Raw genomic sequence first — 25,935 nt, forward strand, 5'->3', positions numbered from 1 at the left:
CATGAACAATCATCTTCTTGACAATTTCCGCCCCATCACTCTCCTAAGTTGTGTTGGGAAAGTCTTGGAAAAAATGATCAATCGACGCTTAACGACTTTTCTAGAGTCAAATAAGCTGATCCCAGACAATTCGCCTTCCGTGCGGGAAAAGGTACAGAAGATTGCCTTGTAGCAATCGAAAAAATCCTAGACGACGCAACTGAAAAATTACACCACATTGATATTGTTTCCCTGGATTTATCCAAGGCCTTCGATCGGGCATGGAGGTACCCAGTGCTGAAAAGCCTTTTCGACTGGGGGATTCGTGGGAGATTAGGTCTCTTCGTTAAAAGTTTTCTAGAAAACCGGTCTTTCAAAACCGTTATTATCAACCACCAATCTTCTCTAAAAATCCCAGAAAACGGCTTCCCACAAGGCTCAGCACTTTCACCAACCCTCTTCAACATTGCCATGCAATCTCTATTCGAGATTATCCCGGACCATATAAAGATCATAGTCTATGCAGATGACATCACTCTTATCTCTACGAGCTGCTTCGGCTTAATTCAGAGAAAGAGGCTTCAAAAAACCTTAGATTCCATCCAAAACTGGGCTCTAAAAACAGGTTTTAAAATGTCCCCGGAGAAATCCAAACACATACATATCGAAAAAGCTCTCAGAAGGAGAACCTATCTTCAGCTCAACAAAATCCCGATCCCTACAATGAGGACATTGAAAATACTAGGGGTTACTTTCGACAAGAAACTCAACTTCCTATCACATTCCCAAAAGACCAAAATAGCCACCAGAAAGAAACTGAACATCATCAAGGCTATCGCAGGCAACCTAGCCTCTGGTCATAGAAAGACGCTGCTAAATGTTGTAAATGTTTGGTTGGTCCCACAAATCCTTTACGGAATAGGCACCTTCAGCCGTGGAGGGGACAAGGTGTTAAACACCATTCAACCAATTTACAATAAAGCAATTAGGCTCGCAATTGGCGCTTTTCCCACCAGTCCTACTCTTGCTGTAATGGCAGAAAGTGGGCAACTTCCCTTCACCCACCTGGTAACAAAAGCCATCACCAATAAAGCCATCCGTCACTTGTCACTCCCCGAAAGCGACCACAATGTCCCATTAATACATAGGGCTAAAACATGGTTCAAAAATCTCACGAACAAAGATCTTCCCGATATATGTGAACGTTCATCTGCGACGGGAAGAAATTGGAACGTCAAACCGCCGAACATTAACCTTGAACTTCTCAAGGCAGTTCGGGCGGGAGACCCTTCTCCAAAAGTCAAAGCCTGCTTCAATAACCTCGTTGCATCCAATTTTCAAATCAACCACCAGGTATACACAGATGGTTCAGTCAGTGCCGATGGAGTTGGATGTGGAATCTTTGAGAGTAGATACACTGGTAGCTTTTCTCTTCCACCGCAATGCTCCATCTTCAGTGCGGAAGCTTTCGCTCTTTTAATAGCTACCCAAGAACGCACCCATGATTTCCTTCCTACCACAATATTCTCCGACTCAGCTAGCTGTCTCCATGATCTTCTAAGTGGAAACAGCAAACACCCATGGATTAAGCAAACAGAAGAGGCTGCTTCAAATAAAAACATCTCCTTCTGCTGGGTTCCTGGTCACTCAGGAATCCGCGGAAACACAGCCGCCGACATACTGGCCGGCAAGGGCAGCAAAATAGAACCCCCAGACATGCCCTGTCCTCCATCTGACATTGTCCGCTGGGTAAAACAGCAAGTCCGTGAAAGTTGGGACATAGGTTGGATAAACAGCCGTCCCACTCATCTTCATAAAATCAAAAATTCCACTCTCCCTTGGGAGGACCGTCTCAATAGTAGGGAAAGGCAAGTCCTTACCCGTCTTCGAATTGGGCACACTAACTTCACCCACGCACACTTGTTCTGCAGAGCCGAAAAACCCCAATGTGCTTGCAACGAAGCTCCGGTTTCCGTTAGCCATCTTTTACTTGAATGTCAACATACCAAAGATGCTCGAGTCCGACACAACATAGGTCAGAGTCTCCGAGATATCCTCAGTAGAGACGAGACCCAAGAAACCAATTTAATTGCGTTTCTGAAAGAAACCGACTTCTTTGGTAAAATCTAAACCGAAATAATAAATACCTTGGAAATTGCTTATTAAAGTTCGCCACTTCACAGTCATGTATGCGTGTTTATGTGTGTATACACATGTATGTACGGGTCGGAAGGAAGGTATTCATACATGTATATACACGCATTCAATAATAATAAATAACAAATAATATAATATATACTTTCATACCCACATCTATCTTCTATCCATTACATTATACTTTAATCAACTTCCTATTCCTACAGCCACACTCACCAAGGAGGATAAATTCATTAAATAAACCTCTCCATTTTTCAGCTATACTATATACCATTAAATTCAAAACCACTATATTTTATTATCTATTCAAACTGTATTTCATTTCATTTCACCCCACCCCACACCCACTCCTCCCCTCTTTCCTTCCCATACCACTCCCATCCCCTCCCACTCCACTAATCCCACCCAAATCCTTTCCACTCCTTTCCTTCCTATCCTCCTGAGAAGGGCCTTTTTGTTTTTTGGCTTTGGAACACGCCTTTCGCTGGGTCACTTGTGCTTCGTTACTGCTTTGGTCCTCGGATCAGTAAATTTTTACTTTTCTTTACAGCATATATTAAATATCTTATGAAGCATAGGATCCCTTCCTACCTTCTTCTTTAACCGAGAGTCGAGCGGACAGATCTGATGAGTGATTTTTTTTGGTTTCCCTTTCGCCAGTCCCCTCTGGGCTGGTTTTATTGTGGCTCTTCACTGGGCTAGAGGCGAATGAACTGCAAAGTTTAAAGCCTCTTAAAACAAAGAAAGAAGAAGAAAAATACATTCATTACGATTTGTTCGCTCGTTGGATTCACATGCAAGCTAAAAAAGGTCCTCTTCAGGATCACAAAATTATCTTCAATCTAAAGAGTTTATTGTTTTGTTATCATTCGATATCCCCATCTTGTTCGGCTAAACGTTTCTGTTTGCCACTTGCCACAGCTTTCACAGTTGGAAAATTTCTTCCCATCCAGCTTGTGACATATTTTACAGTAAATTACATTCAATGGCACGTCGCATTACCACCACTCAGTATCGGATTGGAGGTAATTTTAACCTGTTTTGAATGAATTGAACATTTGCGATGACAGTGGTACAGTGTCAACTTTCAATGTGGGGTCATAATTTGGACCCCGAACTCTATGTTTACAAAAATGTCCAACTAAATATGTCGCATTACTGGTCCGTCCAATTAGCTAAATGTCGAGATAAGTCTAAATTACTGTACTTTCAATCTAGAAGCAATTTAAGAATTGGTGAAAATCAATAAGCTCAGAACAACTGCCAAATTCACATACTCATTATATCCTGGCAAACAAATTATGAAAAAATCAATTTGTTTTTTATTATTATTTTGGATATTGTTTTAGAAAGCATTGAACTGTATTTCCTAAACTCTTTTTTGGAAGGTTTAATGGCCCTGAAAAGCGCCTTGTTTTATGGAATGGTTCCAATTTAGAAAACTTTGTACTCGTGGTTTTGAAAAAAACCATTTCGAACGCCCTCGATGCCGCCTTGTTCTGGATTTGCCACCAAAGCAGTTTGTATAAAGAACAAACTTTTTTCTTCTGCTACCTGATGCCGTTTTGCGATTGCGTTTGCCACTCGCCACTCGCTGCAACTGCCTTATCGTCGCGAGCAGCTTTACCAGCCAACTCGATCACTTCGGCGGCCGAAACTATATAACGCTGGCTAGGTGGACTGGTGCACTGGTACTAACGCGCTCGGCCTAGCTACCCTTGCGGGGAACTCCAGACCGACACGGTTCGAGCGGGTTTTGCCTTTCCCTTCACTTTTCCTCCTTTGCCATGTCCAGACATGGCTGCTTCTTTCTTTCTTTCTTTGTTTTTAAGAGGCTTTAAACTTGGAAGTTCATTCGCCTCTAGGACATGGCTGCTTGGGTTGGTTTGTTGATGTGTTGTGATGCGAACTGATGTGGTGTACGGTTTGAATGAGAATGATCGTTACGGCAGCGGAGCGGGGATTTTTGACTGACTGGCTGGCTCGAGAATTACGCATGTGTGAGACTGCGACCAATGTTTCGTTCATTTTTTTTCTTTTTCCTTTCCAGTCGTGCTTCATTCTATTTCGCTGCTGCTCTGGTTGCCCGTTTTGGTAGTTTCATGATATTATTTTCCTACGGTGTAAGGTTATGAACCCATTGGTGATCGGAAATTTTGAGCAGCTGATCGGGCTAAATTTTCATTCTGGATTCATGACTTCATATCATGAATTCATCTCCATGCAGGTTGATCCTTTTTCGTATATTCCCAACCGTGTTTGTTTTCCTGACTACATCAATTCCTCTGTACATTTTGATCTGTTCATGAAGGAGAAAATCCATGGAATCCAGATTATCATCGATCGGGGATCGTTCCTACGATCTTCAATGCAAAGTATGGGCGTATCAATTGTGATAATATGTACTTTACTGATGGGTCCTCTATGAATGAGTCCACAGGATTTGGAGTGTTCAACGAATTTTTTAGCACCTCCCACAGTCTTCAGAATCCTTGCTCAGTGTATATTGCTGAATTGGCAGCGATACACTGGGCGCTGGACAGCGTCGCCTCACGACCTGTTGAACACTATTACATTGTAACGGATAGTCTTAGCTCTGTCAAAGCTATCCGTTCAGTGAGGCCGGAAAAGCACTCGCCGTACTTCCTTGAGAGAATACGAGAAATTTTGAGTGCTTTAACCAGACGCTGTTATGTCATTACCGGGTAATGAGAGGGCTGACTCATTGGCAAAGGTAGGTGCAATTGAAGGCGATATTTATCAGCGTCAAATCGCCTTCAATGAATTTTATTCTTTAGTCCGTAAAAATACCATCGCTAACTGGCAACGTAAGTGGAACGAAAATGAATTGGGTCGGTGGCTTCACTCGATTATCCCTAAGGTTAGCCTCAAACCATGGTTCAAAAGTCTGGACTTGAGTCGGAACTTTATTCGCACCTTCTCTCGACTCATGTCCAATCACTGTTCGTTAGATGCGCTACTCTTTCGTATTAATCTTGCCGACAACAATCTTTGTGTTTGTGGCCAAGGTTACCACGACATCGAGCACATTGTTTGGTCGTGCGAGCTGTATCTTGTTGCCAGATCGAATTTAGAAAACTCTCTTCGGGCCAGAGGAAGACAGCCCAATGTGCCGGTGAGAGATGTGTTGGCTCGGTTAGACCTTGATTACATGTCCCAAATATATGTCTTCCTAAAAGTTATCGATCTTCGTGTGTGATTGTCCTTATATCCTTATATTCTCCTTTTCCTTTTCCTTCGCGAGAAAGCAAATCCCTTCTTACTAACAATAGAATAAGGTGAAATGTAAATACGTATTAGATATAAGATAGGCTTAAGAATTGAGTATGATGAATGTGAGTGCGAATGTGAGTGTGAACATTGTCAACATATCCTTATATCCCTTCCTTTTCCTGAAAAAAATGTCACCCTTCTAAACTCGAGCAAACCGCGAGTAATCGGTTCTCTACTTCATTAACACTAGAATTAATGAAAAATGTTTATATATACTTGTAACAATACAGATAGGAGTTTGGCTCCTTTAAACTTATGTAACTGAGTCTGTAAAAATAAACGATTTCATAAAAAAATAAAAATATTTTCTTCAATATAAAAAAATGTTATGGAGTGTCGAAATCGATTAACGCAAAAATTTCATCAATCCATCATGAAATGACTGAGCAATAAGCGTTTGAAATTGGACAATTTTCACGATGTGCTCGATTTTCAATTTTCAATTTGTACTCCAATATATTCCCGAAAGACGTAATCCTACGTCAAAAACGTGAATGTGATAACGAAACATAAATTTTGGGCGGGACGAAGTTTGCCGAAGTTTGCAGCTAGTGGAATATTTCGTCCGTCGGTTGTCGTGTATTGAAATATCAGGATTCCGTTGCGTCGATTGGGCGTTCACATAATCACATCACTTCCCGCAGTGAAACCCGATTCATAACCCTTCTCACTAACGTTGATTACTGCTTCCATAATTGCATGGGAACCACGTTATAGAGGCGATCCTTATCATAAATCATACTAATATTCCTTTAATGACGGTTGAATTTTTAAATTCAGAATCACTGTAACATGTACAACGAGGATGGATGACTATCAAACGTCATTCGGTATGTTTTTCGTGCAATTCATCAATCCATCAACTGACGTTAAAGTCGAATCAGGTATATCTTCTTCAAGGGGTGCTCAAATTAGTTACTCTAAATATAGTTTTTCATATGTATATATTCTAAGGTACTTACCGGTATGTATTCCTAAAATAGGAGTAAATGCAATGGTTAGATAACAAAAATAATTTCACGTTTCTCTACGACCGTGTCAACAAGAAATCAATAAGGAATGGGACTATTAGCGAATGTATTGTTTATTAAAAAAAACACAGTTTTATGTCGTAAAACAAATTCAAGGAGAATATGTTTCTTTCTATATATATATATATATATATTTTCTGCACATACCTACCAATGGAGAATTTATATAGTAACCTTCAATTCATAAAACACACAACATTTTCTAACAATCACACTTTCTCTTTTTATATAATCTGGTTTTGTGCTTTCAATTTCACTCTTGTTTGGCATCTTCCCGAAATTCAGTTCGGTTCAACTCGTTAATTGGTTTTGTGTTGATAAGTACATGCGTACCATACAGTAGTTATATTCTTTGTTGTTAAATATTTGCTGTAAATAAATTTTGTTCTTCTCTTTCGCGTATCCCAAACACAAGAATGTACATACTGAACTGTTACAAAACACATTTAATCGTTGATTTCCCCTACTTACTTCTATTTCAAGCCGTTAAACCTACAATCTGCTCAAACTAGCTTGTTTCGTGACATACTCCCCAATTCATTACATACAATATGGTTCAATGGGTTTTCTGTACAGCTGAATGTCCCCCTCAAGCCCATACATCGATTTCTTATCACAGTACTGTTTATCGCGACAAAGGAGTTTCCCCGTTCCCCTCCAGGGATGGTTCGTCATGTCTAGACCTCCTTTGCACGAGTGCTATCGTTTTTTTTATTGTTTGTACGCTACAAAGCTACTCTTTGTTATGATTCATCAGAATTATTCCACTTTTCCATGCATTAAAAAACATCATTCCCAATTGTAAGACTTCATCGGTCTGATTTCCGATTGGCCGTCCTGTTTTTCGATTCGGTGGAAAATAAACGTCGGCCGTTAGTCTGGAAATTAGTTGCAATTCAGGGCGCGATTTGTTCTCAATTGAATTGGGTTCATTGGGCCGGGAAACCGGGGAGGAAGCTAGCTTTTTTCCGCAGTTCTTGCACTTCCGTTCGCACAACGCTCTTAATTCCATCTCGCCTAATTAGGAGCCAAATCAAGACTCGCATTTGCAGTGGGCGCGCTATTTGGTGGTTATTTTCAGTCAGCTCGGGCAGCATTATTGATCCCACGCGAACGGCACAGCAATGGGGCATAATGAATTAATAAAGTCGGAAGCTTGGCACAATCCGGACCTAATCAGGTCTGTAATTGATGGTGAAACTTTGACAATAAAAACACGACCGTTTCGGTTTTCGGAAGAAGCCGGCCGGATTTGCGCCGCTCGGGATGCTAAAAGGAATCGTGGGATGTGCCCTAAATGGAAGTATATTTTGCCATCAATCGTGAAGAAGCTGTGTGTCAGATTAAGAGGAATAATTAGTTTTGTCGGATATTTGTTATGGCGGTTTTATTGGGCACTTATTTCTAACGGTCACTTGCATCGTGGTGAAAATGTTCGGACAGTTAGGTGATATTTAAGTGCTAAATTTTTTTCGGAGCTGTAATTTCGTTCAGATAGAATTCATTTTGTGCAAAATTGCTCTTGCCACTAAACTGTAGAAAAATTGAATCTCTTGAATTTCGTCACGAATGTAGGCAGTCATCAAACTATTACATACTCTAACAGGTTTCTACCGGCACAACTATATTTGGAAGAGCTCAAAAACTGGGTTAATATATGGGGCGAATCAAAACAAAAATCATGCCTTGAATACTATTTGTCTAATTCAAATGATTCTATAACATTCGATTTAATACTGAAGTCTCTACCCGAATGTAAATGAAGGAAAATGTAGAAATATACGGTTAACGTTGAATCACCCGATAATGAACAGGTTTGATTCAATACAACGAGAAAAAAATGAGAAAACGAATGAAAGATGTCTACTGTATTTGTAATAAAGGAAAATAACGTAAGGGCAGGGCGAAGAATATTTTTTTCAGAAGGCTTAATAAATGTAGCATTCAAGGACAAATTGGGTTCATTGAATTATCTTTTGTAGTTTTTTTTTTCATTGTCACCGAAGTTAGTCCATTTTTTTTTAAATGCATGCGATTAGGGATTGCATTACCGTGCCAAAATTTCAATAACCGGTTATTCGGTAACGAAAATTTCATTACCGGTGAAAAACATACTTTAAAATAAACCATTCTCTTGGTGAAACGGCTTTCATTTATAATGATTAGTTTACAAAAAAAAAAAAAAAACATTATGCAAGAATCCAATTATTGCATTGTGCATTCAAGTGGAAATTAGCATTTAGAGCTCGACAGTTATTCTCTAGACAAAAACTGTCTTTGACAAAGCTGTGGCATATAGGGATTGTTAACCGGTTTTACCGGTATTACCGGGTCATTTTTCATTGCCGAATCACCGGTAATTTAACAATCAATAACCGGTAATTTTGGCAATTTTCATTTTTACACCATAAATAATATTCGTCTATATGCCGCTTTGAAATGTCACTCGAGAATCAAAATAACATCGAAAAAACCAACTGGCAGTGTTATACCGATCTTACGACCTCCGAGCTACAGTTCAAAAATCGCTGCCTGATCTGAAAATGAGACACAAGATAAGCTTCAGCGATGAAGAACTGACAGCGATAAAGGAGTTGGTATTTAGATGCTCTCGCACTAGTTTTGGTCGCTGTTGAACAGCTATGCCGGAAGAACTGCACCCTTTATGAAGCTGACGTATGAAAGGTCTCAACATCCAGCCCAATCTCAACGTATATTGATGAAACCCATCAGACAAGAGTTTTCGCACAGAGGGCACCAGAGACAAATGCATGGGAATGGTATTTGATGCTCTTCGTACTATACGCCCAACATCATTGAACTCTGAACATGCGTTTTCCTCTACTGGAAATTTCGTTGATGAGATCCCATCTATATTAGAAGACGATAAACTTAACACGTTAAGCCCCGCGTCGGTCCCTGGGGACTGACACTGAATTTTACGTTTTTTATGTGCCAATCTCACCGGACCGACAGTAGAATTTTCGTTCGAAGAGTGTCGGCATTGGAAACGACAACAACCAAGCTGCAAATAGATATTTCGAAAAGTTCACTATTGATTCGTTGGGACCGACGTGGGCCAGACGAAAAGCTCACTGTCGGTTCCCTATTTTGGCCGGGGCTCAACGTGTTAATATTATTTTTGGCCCTGAGAATTACTTTAACCAACAAAATTTGTCGCGAAAACTTAATGTTTTCTTGTAAACTAATCATTGTCAATAAAAGCCGTTTCTTCAAGAAAATGGTTTATTTCAAAGTATTTTTTTACCGGTAATTTACCGGTTTTGTAATAACTTTGTCAAAGTTTTTGTCTAGAGAATAAATATCTTCCACAAAGTTGTATTTAGGCTTTTTTTATGTTGCATTAAGGTGACCATGACAAAATGGGTTTTTTGCTCTAACTTTTATATTTGAAATACTACATCAAAATTGTCTTCATATGACTTTTAGAGCTTATTAAGACCTATATTTTGTGATGCAGTACTTTTCGATATCTTAATTCTACTCAAAGTTATTGATGATTTTTCACCCAAAAACTCATTATTTTAATTTTAATTTACTCAAATAAAAAAATTACATAGTTTTGAAAATCTCATATTATGTAGAGTGCGATATGCTCTTTCGAATGCCGCCAATAAACATTGTTTATGTTTGCCCCAGAACGAATGATTAACAAATAAAACAGGGGTGTTTTTTGTGAAGAAATATCAAGAGCTTTGACCAGAGTTGAGATATTGACAATTTCTGCATCGTAAAATGTTTGTATTAGTAAGTTCTGAAAGTTTTTTGAAGACAATTTGAATGTAAAATATAAAAAAAAATATATAAAAGTTAGAGCAAAAAAAACAGTATTTTGCATGGTGACCCTAACTCAACTTAGAAAAAAGCGCCATATCGGTTGTTACAAGAGATAGAAAAATATTTTATTCTACAAAGTTGCTTAGAATGACAGGGGCTATAACATTGTTGAACTATGTTTACCTCTATCTATAAAGATAAGAAAGTTAAATTTTTTATTTCATCGAAAATTTTGCACAATGGTCCAGGAGCTGCATCCAAGTGGAAATTAGCAATTAGAGCTCGACAGTTATTCTCTAGACCAAAACTGTCTTAGACAAAGTTGTTACTCATGATAGAGTGCTCGTTTTTATGTTGTCAAAAATAGGGTAATCAAAATTTTCGATGAAATAAAAAATATAACTTTTTTATCTTTATAGATAGAGGTAAACATAGTTAGACAATGTTGTAGCTCCAATTATTTAAGACATCTTTGTACAACAAAGTTTTTCACTATCTCTTGAAATAACCGATATAGCGCCTTTTTTCTAAGTTACGTTAGGGTCACTATGAAAAAAAATGTTTTTGCTCTAACTTTTATATTTCAAATTTTACATGCAAACTGTCTTCGAAAGACTTTTAGAGCTTACTAATAAGAACATTTTTCGATGCAGAACTTGTCAATATCTCAGTATCAAGTCAATATCTCAATAATATCAAGTTATTGATATTTCTTCCCAAGAAACATGCTCTTTCCTTTGGTTTGTCATTCTTTCTGGGGCAAACGCAAACAAAGTTTATTGGCGACATTTCAAAGAGCGTACTTCACTCTACATGATGTGTGATTTTCAAAACTATGTTATTTTTTTGTAAAGAACCATCAATAACTTTGAGTAGGATTAAGATATAGACAAGTTCTGCATCGCAAAATGTTGGTATCGATAAGCTCTAAAAGTCGTACGAAGACAGTTTTGATGTAGAATTTGAAATATAAAAGTTAAAGCAGAAAAAACACGTTTTTTTCATGGTCACCCTAACGCAACTTAGAAAAAAGCGTTAAATCGATTATTTTAAAAGATAGAAAAAAGCTTTGTTCTACAAAGTTGTTTAAAATAACTGGGGCTACAACATTGTTGAACTATGTTAACCTCTATCTATAAATATAAGAAAGTTAGATTTTTCATTTCATCGGTTTTGAAAATCACATATTATATAGAGTGAAATCTGTTCTTCCAAATTCCGTCAACAAACATTTTTATGTTTGCCCCTGAAAGAATGATAAACAAATGAAAAGAGCGTGTTTTTTTGGGTAGAAATGTCAATAACTTTGAGTGAAGTTGAGATATTGACAAGTTCTGCATCGCAAAATGTTTGTATTAGTAAGTTCTAAAAGTTTTTCGAAAACAATTTGAATGTAGAATTTGAAACATAAAAGTTGGAGCAAAAAAAAACAGTATTTTGCATGGTGACCCTAACGCAACTTAGAAAAAAGGCGCTATATCGGTTATTTCAAGAGATAGAAAAATATTTTGTTTTACAAAGTTACTTAACATGACAGGGGCTACAACATTGTTGAACTATGTTAACCTCTATCTATAAATATAAGAAAGTTAGATTTTTTATTTCATCGAAAACTTTGGTCACCTTTTTTTGACAACATAGAAATGAGCGCTCTATCATATGCAACAACTTTGTTTTCACCTCAATGCATCTCCTGAACCATTGTGCATTGTTATACACAAAATAAAATACTATCGATTTCGGATTTTTTGTTGCCGTTCTGCGATAGATAGTATAATTTATGAATTATTTGTTTGGGAATGATGTTTTTGGGAGTGTTGGAGATGTAATTTTACCAATAGATACAGAAAAAACTACTCGGATATTTGAAAAGTTATTCGAATTGACAGCCCTTTGTGTAGTCCTACGTCTTTTCGGTTATATCCCCGACATTACCCACCCGTCTTTTTATTGGTCGGACCTAGTTGAGATTTTTTTGTGTCAAATAGCACGCTTAGAATGTATTCTGAGTGGCAAGCTCTGGAATACGCGTGACCATAGTGCAAGTCGAAAGAAAATTCTTCGACGAAAAATTCCCCGACCAGAACGGGAATCAAACCCAACCCCCCGCCATGATAATGTGTGATGCTAACCGTTCAGCCATGGTAGCACAAACAGGCCAGTATATTTATCCCAAAAAAATCGATCAATTTTGGCAGTGTTACATTTTTGGTTGCATTCCAAAACTTAACAAGAACGAGATCCTTATCAGTGGCGTAGAGTAGGTGGCGCGGAGAGGACGGTCCTCTCCGGGTGTCTCCCTAGAAGGGATGACACCCACGACTGTGATAATTATATTTGTTTTTAAAAAAAAATCTTTGAAACTTTATAATGAATGTCACCCGTCTTCTTTGAAATTCATTCAAGTCTATTCTGTGATTAGTGTCATTATTTAGAGAACAATTTCACCATGGAAATGTTCATGTAAAGAATCTTTCTTGGTTTTTTTTTGTTTTGGATGGAAAAAGATTACTGATTTGAGTAACGACGGGTGTGCTCGAGCCCCGAGGGGTTTTTTCGAGCTCTGAATAGATGAAATAAAGAATATTTTCGCTATCCATTATTTCATGACTAGTTTCTTTATGTTTCAACAATACAACAAGAAAAACGGTAAAAATATTCAAAATTAGAATAGTTACAAGCTGGTGAAGAGAGCGGGCTTAAAAAATATTGCGCCATGGCGTAAATGATTCCAGCCCTTCTGGTTATCTGAAACAAAAAAAAATCGAACAGACCAGTAAAGATGCCGTTATCGTATGAGCCTCGGACAAGTGAAAAATCACTGAAATGACTATAGCTTGGTAAACGATGGAATTTACGACAAGTCCTTCTTTGGTCATATTCCTAAATGTCTAAACTTTAGGTATATGAAGGAAAAAAATCGTTGTAGTATAGAAAATTTTATATTTCTATACTATAACACATACTCCCTTGAATGAAGAGTGACGGATCAGTTTTCATAGAGTGCCATTCTCAATTTTCGACAACGCTCCAACCATGTCAGAAGGAGTTCAGGTTTTGTAGAGAAAGTAAAACAAAAAAGGCTTATTCAAGGGCTTATAAACCAATTCTCGAACTCATGAGGAGAACATGCTGGTAATTTAGTAAGTTGTTGAAGAAAAGGGCATTGATTGTTTTCGTTGAGAATTACAAGAGCGATCAAAATCCCCAAATAAGTAGCGGTAATTCAAGCAAGATACATGTTAGCAGTATCTGACAGCGAATTGAAAACTTTGATTCCCAAATTTGCAAATTTTTACGACGAAGTTTCGGAAAGCGAGTAGTTACTAGAGATTTCAAGATTCCGTGGACATTCGAAGGTCGCTGGAATCAACCTAGACGATGCCAGTCATTAGTGTACATTGGAAGTGATACAGTTCATCATGATATGGAACTTCTAAGAAACGCTACCAAATCTCACAGTGAGTTTGGAGCTGTTACGAACGATTTGCGTTTTTATGGCAGCTAGTGGAAGAGGCTTATCAAAGTTGAAATTAATTAAACATTTTTTGCGGTCAACGATGGGACCGGCATGCTTAAATGGATTGGCTTTGTTGTCAATCGAAAGTAAATGGACTAACTCTGTTGACTTTGACGATGTGTTCAGACAATTTGCTGCTGTTGAGACGGGACGTGTAATGATTTTACGATTTGTTGTTCGTGATTTTTTTCTGTTTAGTTTTTCAGCGCACTGTTTTGACAGATCACAAGGTGGGTGTAAAACGGACATATTAATAAGAACCTCAATTATATCTTTGGAAACTCATGTTTCCCGAAACTTTGATGCAGTTTCTTGCAATTCAATATACTGTTTTTCTACCTGATTGGCCAAATATTTTACAAAAAAGTGTTTTTCAATGTTTTAAAACAGACCGGAAAGTACAAAAAATTTTTCGATGCGGGTAATATGGACATATAGTGGGGGTAATATGGACAGGTTTGTAATACAGGGTTTTCCATTTCGGGCTTCCGAAAGTATACAGCCCTGCGCTGACAACCGTTTGACATAGCTGTCAACCAAAGCGTCATATCGTTGAATGTCTGCCATTTTACAATATGGATCGTTTTAGCATCGCACAACGTGTTAATTTTGTTAAATTATACTATAAAAATGATGAAAAACCGGCAAATGTTTTTCGAGCATTACGGACGGATTTTGGTCGTCATGGACGGCCTACAGAGCACACAATCGCTAATGTAGTGCGTAAATTCGAACAAACTGGATCCGTAGCGGATATTGTGAAACCTGTGCATCATCGTAATGTTCGTTCGGCCGAAAATATTGCTGTTGTTGCTGCCAGTGTGGAGGATGACCCGAATGTTTCGATTCCACGGCGTGCTCAGCAATTGGGCTTGTCAAACACATCATTGTGGCGAATTTTGCATTTGGACTTGCACCTACATCCATATAAAGTCCAACTGGTTAAAATAATTAGTGCGTGGTGACCATGGAATGCGTCGGGCATACGTCGATTGGGTGAACGAACAACAGCAGCAAAATGCTGAATTTTCGCATCAAATTTTCTTCAGTGATGAGGCACATTTCGAGCTCGGTGGATATGTGAACACCCAAAATTTCCGTATATGGGTCTCAGAAAATCCACACGTGATTGTTGAGAGGCCATTGCATCCGCCAAAAGTCACTGTTTGGTGCGCATTATGGTCTGGTGGAGTCATCGGGCCGTATTTCTTTGAAAATGAGGACGGCGAGACGGTAACTGTGAATGGTGAGCGCTATGGCCGCATGTTAACCGATTTTTTTTGGCCACAAATTGAAGATATGTATACGGATGACATGTGGTTTCAGCAGGACGGCGCCACGTGCCACACAACACGACCGAACATGGCCATATTGCGAACGAAATTTGAGGGACGCATAATTTCGCGTTTTGGTGATGCCAATTGGCCGTCCAGATCATGCGATTTGAACCCGCTAGACTTTTTTTTTGTGGGGTTATGCTAAAGACCGTGTCTATGCCAACTCTCCGCAAACTCTTGAACATTTGAAAGACAACATTCGTGAAGTTATGACCGAGATACCGCCCCATATGTGCCGAAAAGTCATCGAAAATTTCCTGTTCCGGATCAAGGTGTGTGAGGAAGCCCTAGGTGGACATTTGAATGATGTTGTATTTCACACATAATGGCATAAACCAAACTTTAATTTGAAATAAAAGTTTCATCGAAATTCGAATTCTAGGTGTGTTTTATTTCAATTTACTTTGGGAGTTTAAAGTTGGAAAACCCTCTATATAAAGTGTAGACGTTTATCGATCGCGAGAGGAATAATTTTATTCAAGCTTGGTCTGAACTCATCACGAATGTCCGTTAAATGATGAAAAAACAGAATTAATCCACCTAGAAGTGATATCGTGCTTTTCAACAGTATAAACGGACAGACTCTCAACTTTTTTGCTTTGGTTCCAGTCAGCTTCTAAACAGTCCACATTTGGCGATTTGATTTCCATTTATAGACGCAGGGCATTCCTTAGGAACAGATTAAACAGACTTTTCACAGTCCATCTCACTCACACTGGCAACTGTCCGTTTTACCCCACCAGTACAATTGTTTCAATAATTTAAATTTTCCACTCAAAAATGAATTTACTTTTCCGTACATACCTAATATCGCTTCTCTGTTAACTCACAAACTGAAATATAACCATCAGCGAATTGAATTTTGATATTAAACCACTCAAAATGCTTAAAACTAATGTTGCAAGTGTTCATTGACATTTCATTATTAATCTTACGAACAATTGAATTTTGCTATCAAAACCAATGCTTTGTTAAAAATGCTTCAGCGCTGAATCACATTTTTGGTTGAACGGATTCGTTGATAATCAAAATTGTCGTGTTTGGTCACATGAGCAGACACAAATAATACGAGAGCTGCCAATTTATCCCGAAAAATGTGTTGTTTGGTGCGATTTGTGGTCCTTTGGAATCATTGGCCCGTACTTCTTTAAAGATGAAAATGAGAACTATGTTGCTGACAATGGTGATCGCTATAATTCAATTTTTGTTAATTAGAAACCAAACGCTGAAAAATTACGTTTTATTAATTATAATTAACCTCAAATTTAGGTCTCTTGGATCAGTAAATTTATTTTTTCATTGAAGAATGCAAACAAAGGCTTGATAACAAGATTTGATTGGAGGGTGACACCGAAAACACCCGCCCCGGGTGTCATCAGGTCACGCTACGCCACTGATCCTTATTAAGGACGACATTCCAATCAGATAAATTTTAGTGAGGTTATGAAATCTGCTAATTCGGAGTTGGTCATGGTCATACGATAATGAATATTTAATGTAGCCACCACAATACGTATCAAGGTTTCAAAAAATTATCGGATAATATGGGGGCAGCGAGTCTGCGTCGAAAGGTTGAAGAAGATCTCTCTCCTGGATCATTGGAGACATAGGAGCGCATGTGTTCTGCATGTTAGTAAGAGTTGAGATTATAAACTGTCCCGATGGGCATCCGGCGACGCAATTTACTTTTACACGAGAATTCGAGATAGGACGCATGTCAAATATGACATGCAGTTATGTTTCAGCAAATGTCATATACCTGATATTGATCAACTGACGAAATTACTGGTTGATAAAGAGTCTTCAATTAATGCAATGCTGCAAGCGGATACTCCCAAACTGTCAACAAGAGGATTTGTAAGTGGAAGTTTTTTTTATGCAACTGCGGGCCTTGATTCAGGAATCTCGGAAAAGTCTAGTTTAAAAGTGTCACAAGTTTTATTATATTTTCGTTGATAATCATTCGTTTTTTAACCACACCACATCCTACCGTTCCCAGCCTAATGCGAGTTACGATTGTAAGAGTAGGAAAATAGTATCATTTGACCGATTTCCCACCTTCCATCTTCCTAAATACTGCTTCCGAAATCTCTGGTAACAATTTACAACGTTTTATATAGCATCTATTTTTGTGTTACTTCCGCTTCTACACCCCACCCCTTCGATAGGCGAAAGTGAAACTTACGTGGAGTTGTACTCGTCTCCTACTACTACGAATCTATTTACAACAATCACAATGGGGGAGCCCAGAGAGGGCTCTACCGCTGCGTTTGGATGCCGTTATCACCGTCCACGTAGTAAACCGTCGACAGGGCAACGGTGGCCGTCCCGATCGAGGCGCACTCATTGTCGTTGTAGGTGGCTGTGTCCTCGCCGTCGTCGTCGTCGTCGTCGTCCGTATCGTCCGCATGATGCCGTCGTCGGCGGCGGAACTTCCCGCTGGCCACCATCGTCATCATCATCGTCGTCAGCTTCGATGCGCTCGTCGGTGCCGTCGCGCTCGCCTGATTCGAGCATCTCGACTTGCTGATGCTGCTGCAGTTGTTGGAGGGGATGGGCACGGCCGGGCCGCCCCCGTTGTGTCCTGCTGTTCCACCAATCCAAAGGGTTCCAGCGGCCGGGACAGCACCGGCCACACGCGATCAGGTCGTAGCATCATTGTGAAATTCCTACATGGGTTGAATCGGTCGGTAAGGAATGGTTCTAAATGTTTCCGATCCGGCAAGAACACCCGCCAAGCGACGCCACGAAGCAAAAAGCATGACAATTAAAAAAAAAAAAGAATAAGAAACAATTGAAATCTAATACAGCAAGCAAATCATGTTTCTGTGAATTTGAATTGCAATCATGTTGTTAGTTTGAAAAAAAAACACATACAAGCGAAGCATACGTATAAGCAAATGCGTTACATCACACTTTCGTGCGCGAAAAAACGAATCTCTCGAAAAGCACCCTGTAAACCACAATTCTGTCAGGATTTTCCAGAAGCCGTAAATTTTTATGTTCTGTAATAAAACAATAAAACGACTCTTCCATCAACAAACACTTTCCGGCATTTTGTTTAGCTTAATCAGTACAGTGATGCTTCTGAATCCGGACACTTTTTCATTACATTCAATATCATGCCAAAACCATGACATTTTTGCATTTTGAATCAATGTGACTGATAGTTACTATTGTGTCAATTTAGTTTAGTGTCAAACATAGTACCTAGCTGTTAACAAAAAAATGTCAAAAATAAAAAATCAATGTGAATTTCACAAACCCATGTGCGGTATAAAAAGCACATTCAGAAAATGATTTTAAAATCGGACGGTCGAAAGTTGACGATTAACTTTCTCATTGAAAGAGTTGCATGAGGGTATGTTAGAAGAAGAAGAAGAAGTATGAAGTGTGGAGAGATTTTCGATCCGGGAAACCGCGAAACTCTTCGTTGTACAGGACGGGGTCGATTATATGACCCGTTTTTTATGTACGTGGGTAACTTTGTAACTTTGTCTGAAGCACTGTCTAACATTAATAGAAATTGAACCCTCTTCCTGGTGACCGATTGATCTGAAATTTGGAACACACCTTTATTTCTGAAGTCATTATAAAACTGCGTATTGTATAATCTTGAAAATCCAAAATGACGGCCGCTATGAAATGGCGGATTTCATATTTTCTCTAAGCCCCATCAATATGAGTATCAAACGACTTGACTAGTAGAACACAGCTATTTATGAAAAATTCGAATCCAAAATGGCCGCCAGCACAAAATGGTGCCATATACAGTCAACTTTCCCTTACTCGATATTCTGTAACTCGATGAATTTCATGGCACCTTTGATTTTACAAGCATTTTTCTCTCCATAACTCGATGGCTCCCTTACTCGATGGGTTTTGATTCATTTTGCCTTGGATTTTCACCTCCCTAACTCGATTGATTTTCGCGTACTTGTTATATTTTATTCTGTCATTCATTCTGTTGAAATTCGAACATATGCGTAGAAGTATTTTTATCGTGAAATGTAACCGTCTATCACCCCCTGATAAATTCTGGAAAAAATATGGTTTTTTATGTGAGAAAGGTGTTTTCTGACAATTTATGACATAAAATAATATGAAAAAATGTTCTGTATCTCGATACCTAGAATATGTTAGGGAGAGTTGACTGTTTTTTTTCAAAACTGCATCAATATAATATAGTATCAAATGAAGGGCCTTGACTATTAGATCACAGTAATTTATGAAAAATGCAAATCCAAAATGGGCCTCGTAAGATCAGTTAGCAGTTAGTTGTTTCATTACAAGCCCCACGATTTTATTTTAGTCCCATCAATGCCCTAGATTAATGAAGAAAGGGGTGTTCGCGACCGACAGCGCCAAAAGGAGCAAGAATCAACTTATCTTTTTCATCCCTATACTTTTCCTATTCAAGCTTCCCCATCCTTTTCTGAATTTAAATATGTGCACAACACAACTACACAGCAGCAAAACCCGAAACGCATACATACAAATAAATGCATACAGGAGATCGTACCCAATAGAATTGCATTCCAAATCCAAACGCCAAAAGTGTAGCATCGCGAATAAATCCGATAGTATTTTAGTTTTATTCCAAAGTGTTTTATTTTCTCCAGTGCAAGTCATATTCCGTATATTCACGAATCCTGAGCTATCATTCTGGCCTCCTTCAGCCGAAGGAACCGCCATTATCCTCAATGGTGTGATCCACCAAGGGGTGTGATAACTACTAACTGCTACTTGCCTAATTAAAGGGTGTGTCACATCAAATTGCATCACGGAAAAAACGCTGTAGAAATTCGCCCAGTAGACCGATCCTTTTGAAAATTTTAGACAGTAAAATAAAAACTATTAAACAACTTTTGGCATTTTCTTTTTATTCATACTTCGAGCCCAAGCCCGTATGCTCGCACCTTCCTCTTTACCCCGTCCATAAGGTTCTGTACAACGTCAGGTTGTAGTTTTTGACGTAGGACTACGTCTAACCGGAAGATATAGGGGGTGAAATGGAAATCTAGGCACTGAACAAGTAGGAAAAAATGCAAGATTTGGAACGCTTATAACTCGAGCATTTCTCAATAGATCGCAAAGGTTTTTGCATCAATTGATAGGAAATATATCTACGCATCTATCATAACGAATAACATTTCATTTTTCTTGAGATAAATAATTGAATAATTGTGAAATATCAAGCATTGTCAAAATGCACTATGTGCCCATTTTTGATTGGTCCATTTTGTGCTCCTCAAATCGAACCGACCAAAACGGGCAACCAGAGCAGCAGCGAAATAGAATGAACCACGATTGGAAAGGAAAAAGAAAAAAATGAACGAAACATTGGTCGCAGTCTCACACATGCGTAATTCTCGAGCCAGCCAGTCAGCTTAAAAATCCCCGCTCCGCTGCCGTAACGATCATTCTCATTCAAACCGTACACCACATCGGTTCGCATCACAACACATCAACAAACCAACCCAAGCAGCCATGTCTGGACATGGTAAAGGAGGAAAAGTGAAGGGAAAGGCAAAATCCGGCTCGAACCGTGTTGATCTGGAGTTCCCCGCAAGGGTAGCTAGGCCGAGCGCGTTAGTACCAGTGCACCAGTCCATCTAGCCCGCGTTATATAGTTTCGGCCGCCGAAGTGATCGGGTTAGTTGGTAAAGCTGCTCGCGACGATAAGAAAACCCGCATTCGGAACAGAACACATTCGGTTCGGTGGACATCAAGACAACAGGCAGTTGCAGCGAGTGGCGAATGGCAAACGCAATCGCAAAACGGCATCAGGTAGCAGAAGAAAAAAGTTTGTTCTTTATACACACTGCTTTGGTGGCAAATCCAGAACAAGGCGGCATCGAGGGCGTTCGAAATGGTTTTTTTCAAAACCACGAGTACTAAGTTTTCTAAATTTGAACCATTCCATAAAACAAGGCGCTTTTCAGGGCCATTAAACCTTCCAAAAAAGAGTTTAGGAAATACAGTTCAATGCTTTCTAAAACAATATCCAAAATAATAATAAATCACAAATTGATTTTTTCATAATTTGTTTGCCAGGATATGATGAGTATGTGAATTTGGCAGTTGTTCTGAGCTTATTGATTTTCACCAATTCTTAAATTGCTTCTAGATTGAAAGTACAGTAATTTACACTTATCTCGACATTTAGCTAATTGGTCGGACCAGTAATGCGACATATTTAGTTGGACATTTTTGTAAACATAGAGTTCGGGGTCCAAATTATGACCCCACATTGAAGGTCGACACTGTACCACTGTCATCGCAAATGTTCAATTACAGGTTAAAATTACCTCCAATCCGACACTGAGTGGTGGTAATGCGACGTGCCATTGAATGTAATTTACTGTAAAATATGTCACAAGCTGGATGGGAAGAAATTTTCCAACTGTGAAAGCTGTGGCGAGTGGCAAATGCAATCCTTAAACAGCAAGGTTTAGCCGAACAAGATGGGGATATCGAGTGATAACAAAACAATAAACTCTTTAGATTGAAGATAATTTTGTGATCCTGAAAAGGACCCTTTTTAGCCTGCATGTGAATCCAACGAGCGAACAAATCGTAATGAATGTATTTTTTTGCCATCGCTCCCTTTTAACGTTCATTCGTTCGTCTCGTTGGACTCGCCCCTCTGGCTGAGTCTGCCGATTTGTCTCTATCCTGTGAGTGTGTACCGCTAGAGTATAAAACACGCGGACCCCAAAAAAATATCTTATTTTCTTTCAAACCGTAAACCCGTGTGGTTGTACGGCATCGGCATCGTGGACGTAACAAAGGAGGACAAGTTAAGGGAAAGGCAAAGTCTCACTCGAACCGTGCAAGTCTCCAGTTCCCTGTTGGTCGCATTCACTGATTGCTCGGCAAGGGTAACTAGGCCGAACGGATTGGTGCCGGAGCACCAGTATACCTAACAGCGATTATAGAGTTTCGGCCTGTCGGAGTGCTCGAGTTGGCTTGCAAAGCTGCTCACGACAATCAGAAAACCCGCATCAAGAACAGAGCAGCTTCGGTTCGGCGCTCATCAAGGCAAAAATTAGTTTCAGTGAGTGGCAAAGTGTTTCTCCGGCACGTCGCATCAAATGTAATTTACTGAACAACATGTCACAAGCTGGATGGGAAGAAATTTTCCAACTGTGAAAGCTGTGGCGAGTGGCAAACGCAATAGCTAAACAGGAAGGTTTAACCGAACAAGATGGGAATATCGAGTGATAACAAAAACACAACACCAAAGGTTCTTTTCAGAACCATCAACATATTCATGAGGAGTGAACAGTAAACTAATCCATTTTTAAGGTAGATAGGTAGGTATTCACGTAGGAGAAGAAAATAAAACAATATATTTAAAATATATATTTAACAAAAGCTGTCCCCTTTGTATAGTCCTACGTCACTCCGGTTATGTCCCCGACATTACCCACCCGTCTTTTTTAACAGAAATCCATTTTCTCTTGAAGTCCGCCTCCGATTTGACAACTTTTGGGTTCTTCCGGAGGGCCTGCTCCATAATCGCCCAATATTTCTCTATTGGGCGAAGCTCCGGCGCGTTGGGCGGGTTCATTTCCTTTGGCACGAAGGTGACCCCATTGGCTTCGCATCACTCCAACACGTCCTTTGAATAGTGGCACGAAGCGAGATCCGGCCAGAAGATGGTCGGGCCCTCGTGCTGCTTCAATAGTGGTAGTAAGCGCTTCTGTAGGCACTCCTTAAGGTAAACCTGCCCGTTTACCGTGCCGGTCATCACGAAGGGGGCGCTCCGCTTTCCGCAAGAGCAGATCGCTCGCCACACCATGTACTTTTTGGCAAACTTGGATAGTTTCTGCTTGCGAATCTCCTCCGGAACGCTGAATTTGTCCTCTGCGGAGAAGAACAACAGGCCCGGCAGCTGACGAAAGTCCGCTTTGACGTAGGTTTCGTCGACCATTACCAGGCAATGCGGCTTCGTCAGCATTTCGGTGTACAGCTTCCGGGCTCGCGTCTTCCCCACCATGTTTTGCCTTTCGTCGCGGTTAGGAGCCTTCTGAACCTTGTATGTACGCAGGCCCTCCCGCTGCTTGGTCCGCTGGACGAATGAACTTGACAAATTCAGCTTATTGGCGACATCCCGGACCGAACTTCTCGGATCACGTCTAAACTGCTTAACTACGCGCTTGTGATCTTTTTCACTGACGGAGCATCCATTTTTGCCGTTCTTCACCTTCCGGTCGATGGTTAGGTTCTCGAAGTATCGTTTTAGTACTCTGCTGACCGTGGATTGGACGATTCCCAGCATCTTACCGATGTCCCGATGTGACAACTCCGGATTCTCGAAATGAGTGCACAGGATTAATTCACGACGCTCTTTTTCATTCGACGACATTTTTCCAAATTTACGAAAAATTTACAGTGAAGCATGGCCAACGTGATCTATACACTCTTATCTGATTATAAGCGAAAGCTGAAGATATAATTCCTAAAAATTAAATCTACAGCGTTTTTTCCGTGATGCAATTTGATGTGACACACCCTTTATTTTCTAGCTTTTAGTACATCATCTGTATTATTATTATGTTTAAGGGGGTACTCTAGTGTAGAGACACGAATTTCGGACGTTTTTTCGAAATCCGTAAAAATGAAGCAAAGAATATTTTTACTATCTATTATATCATTATTTGTTCATCTATCTTTTAGCAATTAAACCAAAAATGAACGAAGAGAAAATGTTCATAACTAGAATAGTTAAGAGCTGATGAAGTGAGAGAGTTTAAAAAAAAGTTGTGCCATGGCGTAAACGCTTCTGAAACAACAAAATCGAACAGATTCTGGATCAGACAAAATGGTGGCCGTTTGAAAAACAAAATGCGATTTTAAACGTTTTTTCTTACGTTTCAATTTTTTTTAAATAGTAAAATTTCAAAAATATCAATTTTTAGAGGTTCAAGCGATACAGAGATGACTGCAGATTGTATCCATATAAATTCGACATTAATCGGTTCAGTAGAACTTGAGATATCGTGTACGCCAGTTGAAAAAAACTAGTTTCGAGAAAAACGTATTTGAAGTTCATTGTTATGGCCGTAGCAGGTTAGCTACCGCAACACTAAAATAGCTCGGTGAATAAGAGGGTTTTCGATAAGTTCTTTCTAGGGTATATTCTAAAATGGTTAAACTACAGAAATATGTAAAAAAATTGATTTTTTTCAAATTTCTAGACTAGAATACTCCCTTAACTTTTTCGTTACGAGCGTCGTCTATAGACGACATCCGCGCGACGAACTGTGTGTACGAGTGTCGTCTTTAGACGACATGAAATTCATACTGCTCATCGATCACACCAGCGCGATGTGCATACTTTTCGGCGAGGTGCTCCGTACAGGGGTAGCACTTCGGCGGAGCACACTGCCGTAATGAAAGGGTTAATCATAATGAAACCGTTGAACTTAAAAAGTGTTTTGACGTAGAACTACGTCTTTCATTAAGTGTGCCAAATCAGAAAACAGGTCACGTTTTTATGAAATAAAATAACCGTTAATAACTATTTTTTCCGCGAACGGATTTTGGCGATTTACATACCAAACGAATCGGAAATTCCCTAAGATTTGTTTGATATGCTATACATTACAATCCCATAGTCTGTATATGTTTTAAATTGATGAAAATTGGAAGCATCAACATTTCCTCATACAGGCAAACCTGTTTTGTGCGGTCGTTTTTGACGTGATCCCTCGCTTGTGTAACTCTTTTTGTGCGATTCTGTTATATCATCGGGTCTTGAATCACACGAACTAATTCCACAAATAATAAAATCGCACCTAAACAGTCACACAAATGAGATATCACACAAGAAGCAACCGCACAAAAACAGGTTTGCCTGTACATTTGTTCTGTCCATTTGTGTGCTTTCCAAAACGGAGCTGTCAATAACGAGCAACTTATCGACCAGCAACGAAGGGGAAATCGTTAGATGTAAAGTCTCCGCGAACAAAGGAAAAGAAGAAGAACGAAGGGGAATATTTTCCTAGAGTATAAACAGTGGATCTCGCTGAGGAAAACTTTCATTCTTCGTGAGGAAATCGACTGAACAACATCGTTGCTGGGCGAGCCGGACGGCGAGGGATCGAAAGCCTTTCCCAAGGCAATGGGGGTGGAGGAGTTATATTATGGATGAAGTAAAGTTTTCCAAGGGCCTTTTTGAAGGTTAGAGCGAATGAACTGAAGAAGTTTAAAGTCTTACACAAGAAAGGAACGCAAACTTTCAGTATCGTTCTGTATTCACAGCAAAATTCTTCCTTGTTTTGCGTCATCACATGTCTTCGTTTCGGATTGAGCTGTGGACGCGACCAAATTACTCACTCGCTGAAGTCTCTGACATTGCAATCATGGCATCAAACTGGCGCCATTGCGTTAAGGTTCTGACGGTAGGAAAACTCTCTCCGCAAAGGATGACAGCTAAGCTAATCAGACTAGCAATATAAACAGAAAGGGCTTGTGTTGGGTATTTGGTAATGAATCTCTGCTGAGGCAAATATTCAGCCTTTTTCCAAGCAGTTAACATTGTTTGTTTTCTGTCATCAATGCATTGGACTGACACTATGGTGAAGCCGGTGTTAAGGTTGTGCACCCAAAAAATATTTGGGGAATACCAAGTTATTCTAAAAGTTATATGAAGTTATTATTTTATTCGGGCTCGCGTTCCAGTCGCTGCTTTCAACTAGGATTGCATTTGCGCTTATCTTGATTATAATGAAGCAGTGTTACTCTTTTCGAGATTGTTTAGATTAACAGATAGAGTTTATTTCGTTTATTTCGTCACCAAGAAAGTAAA

At 39.4% G+C, this 25,935-nt stretch overlaps 1 protein-coding gene across 7 annotated transcripts in view; it reads right to left on the reverse strand.

Moving 5' to 3' along the window:
* Positions 1-6,496: 6,496 nt before the first annotated feature.
* LOC129780097 (trissin receptor) overlaps positions 6,497-25,935 on the reverse strand; it is a 306,026-nt gene continuing 286,587 nt past the window's right edge. For 6 of the 7 annotated variants that reach the window (XM_055788025.1, XM_055788026.1, XM_055788022.1 and 3 more), the window contains one exon: positions 6,497-17,819. In XM_055788025.1, the coding sequence (XP_055644000.1) occupies positions 17,772-17,819 (48 nt within the window). In that variant the 3' untranslated portion in view covers positions 6,497-17,771. The remainder of the gene's footprint in view (positions 17,820-25,935) is intronic. The other variant, XM_055788027.1, reaches the window with a different exon arrangement.

Source organism: Toxorhynchites rutilus, chromosome 3, assembly GCF_029784135.1.
Source record: "Toxorhynchites rutilus septentrionalis strain SRP chromosome 3, ASM2978413v1, whole genome shotgun sequence".
Classification (NCBI taxonomy): domain Eukaryota; kingdom Metazoa; phylum Arthropoda; class Insecta; order Diptera; family Culicidae; genus Toxorhynchites; species Toxorhynchites rutilus.